Source organism: Gasterosteus aculeatus, chromosome 8 (assembly GCF_964276395.1).
Source record: "Gasterosteus aculeatus chromosome 8, fGasAcu3.hap1.1, whole genome shotgun sequence".
In the NCBI taxonomy this organism is placed as follows: Eukaryota; Metazoa; Chordata; class Actinopteri; order Perciformes; family Gasterosteidae; genus Gasterosteus; species Gasterosteus aculeatus.
The window spans coordinates 14,891,690-14,901,302 of NC_135695.1; the positions used below are offsets into that span (position 1 = coordinate 14,891,690).

Genomic DNA, 9,613 nt, shown 5'->3' on the forward strand with positions numbered 1-9,613 from the left:
TAAGCAGGATGGTGAAACGCGCTAGCACGTATTTCAGTGCCCTGTGGAGATGGCGTCTCCGAGCAGTCAAAACGCAGAGCTTTTATACACACATAAGGTCAAGGCCAGTGGCAGGGGGTCCGAGAGAAGCAAAAGAAAGCCTCAAGAAATACCAATGAGTCAACAGAGCACTTCCTCCCTCTATTGCTCAAGATTGGAGTTACAGCCAAACGTCTGTGTCGTGTACAGTACACCACAAGGAACAACTATTCACCAAGGAATTCAATGTGTACTTTCATAACAAAAACCGTTCGTGGTGGTTGGGAAAATATCCATATTATGGTATTCAGTAATTAAATAGACATTCAAGTTGTGCTCATTATTTTTTAGCTTGAAGTCATCCTAGTTCCGTTTGAGATAGTTCTCTGTGGCATTTCCAATAAGCGCCCGCTAGAACTCGGTTCATAAAGTAAAATTGTAATAAAACGAGAGGTAAAATGTCGAAAATGTCAACGTGAAACGCTATTGCATCACTACCGCGCAGCCCGAGCGCTCACAAGGGTCACGTGTCCATGACGCCCCTGCCGACCCACCAATCAGAACCTTCATTCTCGTGTTGATGGGCCCTGATTGGCTCGCAGCGAAGCGTAGAGCGCAGGACAAGATAAAAACCGCTTCCTCTCCCCCTCCACACCGTGTAGACGCGCTCTCACCCCCCCCTCCCTCCAGTTTCCCGTTATCACACGCTGGTGCGAGCGCATAACCATGGATCACAAGCGCAAACAAGACGAGCACAGCGATTTGTTCGCCGGCTTCAGTACGGCGTATAAATCGTTCGCCACAGAGGCCATTCACGTCGGGCAGGAACCGGAGCAATGGAAATCAATGGCTGTGGTGCCGCCGATTTCTCTGTCCACCACGTTTAAGCAGCTCGCACCAGGAAACCACGCCGTAAGTAGCCCGTATGCCGAACGCCTTGGTTGCCTAAATAAGGAGCTGGCGCACGGGGGGTTGAATCGCACAAGGAGGTGCCCTAAATTATGACGGTAGATTTATGTCTTTTATTATGCAAACAAAAAAAAAACACGATTCGAGAGCAAATGTCTTGCATAAAGAAATTAAAAAAAAAAGTGTGAGTAAAAATCAGAATAAATGATTTATTTTTGCTTATGAAACTATTGTTCGAGACAAAGCTTTGGTCTCGAAAATAATAATAAAGACACAAATCTACCTTCATACTAAATAAATAATCTCAGCAACATGGCAATTATATAGAAGTACAGCGAGATTGGGGATATAATGAGTTGTATACTAAACAGAAATTTTGTATGAAAATTAGTATGAATTGCAATTCTACACACAACAAAACATTGTTTTTTTGCCCAACCCCGGTCATACACCGTTTTAACTTTTCAACATGTCTGGTGTTCTTCTGCTTCCCCAGTCGAAAGGGAGTCTAAGGGAAAAGAGACTTTTCCTCTCTTGTTGGAAAAAGGACTCTCCATTGCCTCCTATTTGGCATTTTAATGCCAAGGTTAACTTTTGGACCTGCCATTTGTTTCTGTCAATTATTATGGTTTCGTATGGGTTAGCCTTCAATAGTTTTACCATTACAAGTCTGGACTCTATTTTGCTGTCACAATCAAATGCAGAGAGCATTTAAGCTGCAAGCAGCGCATAAAGGGGCCCTTTCATCCTCAAATGACTCAACCCACACCAATGTATTAAACGTCATATTGCCGTGTATCCCATTACACCAGTATTAACCGTCATGGTAGATCTTCACCCCATCCTGTGACACCCTTCCATGACTTCCCGTAGTCAGTAGGTTGTCCTATGACTATTTCTCAACATGGGCATGCAGATGTTCTTCAGGTGTGTATTGTTCGCCCCCAGGTGGATTGTAGGGAAGGGGGGCGAAGTTACAAAAGCAATATGCAAACCACAAATGAAAGAGATCTGATAAACCCTCTAAGAGGAGCTCAGCTCAGCTGAGCTGGCGTAAAACACAGGTTTTGAGATCTGTGGTCATTTTTGAGTATACCAAGGGCGTCAACATGGCGTTTAAACGCTAAATTAATTGAGCCGTCTTGGCACACCTCACCCATTTCAAACTTTGAACACCATTGTATCGTTTTTGTGGATTTTCGTACATCACAAAGTCCTCAAAAGTGTTTGTAAAGTAAAAACAATTTCACATAATGGTTGAGTTGCTGTCTGAGGAACAATGTCCCAAAGCTTTTCAATGCCCTCCAAGAGGACCGCAATGATCCCGGTAACCTTCGGGAATTTCAGGGAAAAAAAAAAAGTGCTCAAGCTCTAATTACTTAAGAGTTTTGTGCATTCATACACCAAGACGTTTTAAACAAAGAAACAAAGGCGGGGTCTTCATGTGACCGGTATGGATGTTGTGTTTTAAAACACAGTATCTTATTACAGCTCTTCTAATTCTGCTTTAATTACAGGGGTATGAATACAGCCGCAGTGGAAACCCCACAAGAAACTGCCTTGAGATGGCCGTGGCTGCTTTGGATGGGGCAAAGTATTGTAAGTATGACAATTTATAAGTGACGCTCACATAATCGCGACAGGCATATTTCCCACAAAGAGAAATTACTTTACATTCATTCCTGTATTGAGATGATGCATAACCAGGATCCCCCCCCACCCCCCACTCCCCCCCTGCAGGCATTGCGGTGGCGTCTGGGCTGGCGGCCACAGTAACCATCACTCACTTGCTCAAGTCGGGTGACGGAATCGTCTGCATGGATGACGTGTACGGAGGTGGGACACGCTGTTTACACAATGACTGTGTAGAAAAAATAATGATGCAACGCTTGCGACTGTTTACACGTGCAATTAAAAACCTGACAGTTTCCCCACTTGGACCAAAAGCTTCTTGCTGTGAACGTGAAAGCATGTAGCTTTAGTTTGTTTTTTAAATCGGGTAACCGTGGAAATTTTGACCTAGTTTCAGTTTCTCAATTGCACCAGGCACAAACCGCTACTTCCAAAGAATTGCAACTGAAGGTGGTCTTGAGGTGTCTTTCGCTGACTTTACAAAGAAAGAGCTGCTCAAGGCGGCGCTGAAGGCCAACACCAAAGTAAGTCTGGTTACTCGTGTGGCAACGTCTTTGTCTTGTCTTGTCACACCCAAACACAATACGCTGTTTGGATCTCATTGGTTGTATCGTAAGTTGAAGCAGTCACTGTGAATCAGCATTTAGTGCGTGTCTTTGACTCTGCAGGTGAGCTGTCTCTCGGCTCCGAGGTGACACATTTTGGCCACGTTGTTGCCGCTCCCTGCTATTTGTTTGCTGACACGTTGTTTCTTTGTGTAGCTGGTGTGGATTGAGACACCCACCAACCCCACGATGAAGGTTGTCGACATAAAGGCCTGTTCTGAGTTGGTCCATGAATACAACAAAGACATAGTGGTGGTTGTGGACAACACCTTCATGTCTGCCTACTTCCAGGTGAGGGTGACAGTTTTGCACTGCTTTTTAAAAAGAATCCGTTTCCAGGACAGAAGTAATTGATTAACTTGTGTGTTTGTCTCGTGCACTCTTAGCGGCCTTTGGCTTTGGGTGCTGATATCTGCATGTATTCAGCGACCAAATACATGAACGGTAGGTCTATGTACATTTTTCCCATTTTACTATGATGTCAATCCTATAATTCCAATCAGAACCTGCAATATTTTCTTTATAGCTCGAAAAATGACTCCACTCGACGCACATTCTACTCCAAATGACTTTGACATTCGGACTGTATTAAAGATCAATCTTTCCTGCATTGGTTTGATTTGTCAGGGCACAGTGACGTGGTAATGGGTCTGGCCTCAATGAACCGGGATGATCTGTATGAGCGACTGAAGTTTCTGCAAAATGGTGAGTGGGAATGACAACGTGTTACATTGTGATGTAATGTCAATTTTCGCGATGGGTGTTTTATTCAAATCTGAGTTAGCAAGTTACCCCCCCCCCCCCCCCCCCCATGTGACCCTGTCCTGGTCCAGCTCTCGGCTGCGTACCGTCTCCCTTCGACTGCTTCCTGTGCAACCGAGGACTGAAGACGCTACACCTGCGGATGGAGCGCCATTTCAAGAACGCCATGGCTGCCGCAAAGTTTCTGGAGGCAGATCCCAGGGTGGAGCGGGTCGTTTTCCCAGGTGATCTCTCTGCACTGGAATGCAGCAAACAAGTTTTGATATGCACCAGCATATTGTTATAGCATGTCTGTTTCACTCGGCCAAATCATGCAACGTTTTATCTATACGCGCAAACCCGTTTTTTCTTCTTCATTTCAACCATCGCATTATACGCATTAAACCATAAGAAATGTTAACAAAGGTCCTCGGATGCCCCACTTTACTGTTTTGTCTTTCAACACAGGCCTGGCCTCTCACCCCCAGCATGAAGTGATGAAGAAACAATGCACTGGATGTCCGGGGATGATCACCTTCTACATTAAGGGGAAACTTGAGCACGCCAGCGCCTTCCTCAGTAACCTCAAAGTAATCTAGTTGTGAATTTCAGTTTTGATCTTTAAACATCGGTTTCTGTTCAAACTGACATAAACATCAGAATGTGCTACAGACGTTCGAACTGACATAAACCTGAACTCCATTCAAAGAAGGTTTTTGTCTGCATCCAAAATCTTTCAATTTCGTCTCCTCGTAGACTTTCCTCAATAACGTGATTTCTTAGTGATTTCGAACCGCATGAAGCTGTTTTTTAAGATAATTCAATTTAATGAAGTTTCAGCTCATGTTGTCACAAGATGACTAGATCGCCATTGTGACAGATGAGTTTTACAACTTGTTTATTTTATGTTCTGTCTCTTTATTTCAGTTGTTCGCTATAGCTGAGAGTCTTGGTGGCTACGAAAGTTTAGCAGAACATCCGTAAGTATCCATGCAGATATCTAATCTTTACTACTTCCGTATTATTTTTAGAGAATGTGTAGACGGAGAAAGACCGACATTTTAAACTTGGTCCGTCTCACTGGTTAAAGTACAATTCAGATCAAATCCAAACCTATAAAACACACATAAAAACAAATGGATCAAAGGGAATTCAACACTATGAGTAAAACACTAGCACCTAAAAGGAAATTGGGCGCAACTTCAAACCCCCCACTAGAGGAAGTGCTGCAGGTACATTAAACCGTTGTGCAATCTAACCTGCCTAGCGCCCTGCGGTGCTGATCATGGTTTTGTAGGCGGTTGACCGCTTCAGGATAATTGCTGTTGTGAAACCCAAATGTCCTGCTGTTACTGGTTTTCAGTCTTTTGTGAGAAGGAAGGGAATGAATAAGTTTGTTAGCTGGGTGTGATGAGTCTTATCAAACTTCAACTTCAACTCAACCTGCCATTGTAATGTGGCCTTACTGATTTTGTGTAGCAACAGGAGATCACATCCAATTATTCTGATCGTAGTACGCACAGCTGTCTGGTGATCTCCGTCTGTGTTGTGCTGTTGTTCCAGACAAATGACCTTGACCAAGTTCAGGTGATTCCCACAGCTTCTGGGAAAGTGCACTCCTCCTAATTCCTTGGCTCTGATAACTATTAACTCCTTGTTGTTTGAAAGAAAACAGACAACAAAAACACAGCAAGTTTAAACATGTCAGACTGCGAGTTGGGAAACGGGTATTTTGGTGGGTCAGCGGCGGGAAGAGTACAGATTCTGGGAAGCCCCAGTGTGATTGTAGAGGATTTTTAAGAACACTATTCATAAGCAAGTTACTTTTTTATAAGTTTAACTACCTGCAACCTCCAATAAGGAGTCCATTCAAAATGATCATGTCAAATAGGGGTAAGATCCTCTGAGCATTTCAGGAAAACTGTTGGTCCCTGATCTGGGCCTTCAGCCTCCCTACTGTTACCTAAAGATATAACATTTAGCAACAGTGATTGACCCTAAGATGTAATGACAGAGTAGCTCCACAAGGGGGCAGCACACACCAAGCATAAAACATCCCTGTGCGACTCGCAGACTAACTATAATTAAGACACTATTTCCATCGTCTGCTCGGATCTCTGTTAAAACAGCGGCGCGTCTGTGTCCATGACTCATGTAAGTGGCATTGTCTTCTATTGTAATTTAGGGCGATTATGACCCACGCGTCGGTGCCGGAAAAAGAGCGGACTGTGCTGGGGATCAGTGACACACTCATCCGACTCTCTGTGGGTCTGGAGGACGAGGAAGACATCATTGAAGATCTGAATCAAGCACTGGCTGCTGCTGTGAGTAACATCCAAAGCTGGAGGAGCTGCGTAACGTCCATCAAACCAATGTGGTTTCTTTTACTAATTGACAGTTTAAATTATGACACCAAGTTCATGGGGAACTGGAATTACTTTAATCTCGCTCTCATAAGTGATTGGGATACACCGCTCATTCATTCGTTTTTCAAAAATCTTTTAGAGATTTGGCTCCAGTTCCCTTGGAGGGAGGAGGGAGGCGGGTGAGTGGGGGGTGTTTATGTAACAATCAGACTTCCTTCTTAAACCAAATGTATCCACCAAATAGGAGTAGGACATGTATAAATAATCACTTTATATTAACTTATTGATGTTGTACTATAAGTATTTTGACGTGGCTCAGTCTGGTGTTGAGAAATGCTGCTGCTTGGAGGTTACTTCTAGAATATAGATGTTTTTCAGCAAGTTGCACTGTTAATGTTTAAATTAAACTTGACAAAATAGTTGTTTACTTTCAAGGCACACGCCAAACTAAACATTCAAGATGTAAAGTGCAGAATAACGCATGGCTGTCAAAATATGGACTAATCCCGCCTGAAGAAGTAGTAGCAATTGTCCTGGGAACCATTTAGGGAGAGCCAGGCCAGGAAGAGTAGCAGACCAAGATTGAGTTAAGTATGCAGGGGTTGCACACTGCAAACTTTATTAAGTGCTGTGGTGGATCCACCACAGCATCCACTCAGAATCCCTCATGCGCTGTGAGGTCTCTGTGTCTGTGCAGCTGTCTGGGGTCCCCCGGGCATTTTCTTCCATCTCCACATTGCTCAGCAAATACCACTTAACTTTTTTTTTTTTTTTTTTTTTTTTTATTAAAAAAAATATAATAGATACTCAATAACAGAATCGTGGTTTCGAAATTCATTTCGCATATAAAGACTTTTTCTGAGTTTATGACAATCCTGCTGGGGAAGGATTCATCCCTAATTCCACCTATCAACTGCATTACCATCAGCAGGGTATTTGAGTTTCCTGGAACACCTTTTTTTTTTTTTGCCAACTCATGCAGCGGGTTCTTGAATGGCGGGCTGCGCCTCCACTCCTCAGGAATCAGATAATGTCTCTGAATCTCTCTCCTGCCCATCTGCTGCAAATGGAAATTAAATGGAGACAAATATCTATAATGACTTTGTGGTCTGGGGGAAAAAAGGCACCGCTGATGGGTGAAGCATTTCATTGGAATGGACGGCGGGTCAGATTGGGGCAGGTGGTCTAAATTTATAGACGAGAGTCCTCTTCTTCGGGTTGGTTTTGAATCACTGACGTGTCTGTTTGTAATCATTTCAAACTCTCCAGTGGCTCATGTACCAAATGTACGTAGCTGTACTATTCTTTGTCTGTGGTGTTTTATTGATCAAATTTCTCTGTAGCAGAGGCCCCTGTGTTAACCTGTTGTTGACTAGCTGTTGATTTCACACCTCAGGCATCTTGCCTCAGCGTATGCAGGAGAGTGGATTTTACTGTCTGCTAGATGTTGAGTGAACATTATTTTTTTTGCTTTCCTGTTGTCTTTTAATAGCACCCAAAGACAAAGTGAGATGAACGGGGCATGCTCGGGGCGGAGGACTGAGTCGGTACGAAGACCGGAGCTACCGGACGTCTCAAATCCTCAACTATCAACACTTTGTACCCATTTTCAGCACTCTAAAGATGGAGATCAAACTTTCAGCGAACAACTTTTCCCTTGCCAAATACAAATCCTGCTCCCTGTGGATAATTTGTACAATTTCTAAATTAGAATTGTTTTGATGGCTATTTTATTATAACATTATTTGTAATCTAATTACAAATGGGTTTACTATATTAAGGGGATGTTAATGGGGTGTTTACTCTTCAATAAAGACAAATCATTTAATTATCTTGAGTTATATAATCCTGCCATGACACTTGTTTACTCTAGAACATTCTCCCAATATCACTGCTCTGAGTACAACTGTAGCTGTAATCTGTATTTAGAATGTTTTAATTATAGCTGACATAGTTTCCTCTGCGAACAAACGTGTTGATGATCCCATCAGGGTCTCCGTCTCAAACAGGCGACGCTAATGTTGCCGTCTACTGTCAAAGGTCACAAATGGGTCTCTTCTGTCAACTTCTGTTTTCAGATCCATAATCCATAAATCATTTTATTAACAAACAAGATCTCCTTTCAAAGATACTGACTAGAAATATTTTGTTTTTGCTTACATAATATTGACTTATATTATTCTCATGTATGGGTTTGGTCCTGAGGAGAAGAATCTTGTTCCTCAAGTTTGAGACTAATCAGGACATTTGCCAATAAATTAGTGAGTATTTAGTAAACATGTGTCTTTTTCAGAGCAATAATAATGTTTACTCTATATATATATATATATATACCAACTAAAGGCTGTTATAGGAGTATTTCTCCTAAATGTTTCCAATGATGCGTTTGGGTGGATGGAAAAAGCTAAATTTCCCCCAGGTCAGATCTTGTGATTAAAAAAAGGTGCAGAGTAAACGTTTCACTGAGGCTCTCCCCCCTTCTGCTCTCCCCCATAGTCTCATCCCTCCCCAAGAATACGCTCCATTTGGGACAAATCACTTGCGATCAATTGTCATTTATGCAACTGAGGAATCCATTAAAATGAGTTTGCAGTAGAAGTCTCTGTGTCTCTCGCTTCCTGTCATCCATCCCTCTTTAGAAACACACAAGCAGCGTAATCCGTAACCGTAGCAAGTCGATAAGCCACATCCCAGTTTGGGCTGATGGATTAATGAGCTAGTTGTCGTCCTAATGACAAAATCATCAATAACTTTTTTTTGGGGGGGCTCCACTGAAAACTGCATCCCTTGTTACCTATGACCATGTAATGGATTTTACACCTCCCGGGATCGTCTATGTCAGCCATTAACATTTTATATAAACCAGGCAACCTCCCAAATGTAATATATGCCTCTGGCTAATGTGTCAATTTAGTAACCACGAAACCAGTCAAACTAGATTTAGGGGAAACGTAGTCTAAATAGTAGTCTTAGTCAAAACAAAGCTACAAAAAGCTTCTAACCAATATACCAAACTCCCTGGTCTCCCGACTAGGCCAGTGTGCGAGTGGTGGTGCGATTGCATATAGAGAAGCCACTGAGTGCACACAAAGGTTTGTGCTGAAAACGCTTCATGAGTATATCTATTTTTATCTCTGAATCAATTAAGGCCTTACTGAAGTCCTAACAGTATACGGTGAAAAGAAATACTTACATAATCAGCTCTTTTCTCAAAAGTGAGAAATCATAATTAGTATTGGTCAATTTTGCTGCTGTTCTGAGAAAAGAACAGCTGGACGTTTTGATCATATGAGTGAACATAAAGAGAAGTGAGCAAATTGAGGAAAGTTGCAAATGCAATTT

The 9,613-nt window shown here is 42.5% G+C and overlaps 1 protein-coding gene across 1 annotated transcript; it reads left to right on the plus strand.

Moving 5' to 3' along the window:
* The first annotated feature begins 646 nt into the window (after positions 1–646).
* On the plus strand, positions 647–8,869 carry cth (cystathionase (cystathionine gamma-lyase)). The gene is made up of 12 exons (XM_040184856.2): positions 647–930; positions 2,445–2,526; positions 2,668–2,763; positions 2,974–3,083; positions 3,321–3,455; positions 3,551–3,608; positions 3,792–3,869; positions 3,998–4,150; positions 4,374–4,495; positions 4,833–4,885; positions 6,091–6,229; positions 7,764–8,869. Exons 1-12 carry the CDS (start codon positions 745–747, stop codon positions 7,779–7,781), a joined length of 1,230 nt encoding a protein of 409 aa, XP_040040790.2. The 5' UTR covers positions 647–744; the 3' UTR covers positions 7,782–8,869.
* The last annotated feature ends 744 nt before the right edge of the window (positions 8,870–9,613 follow it).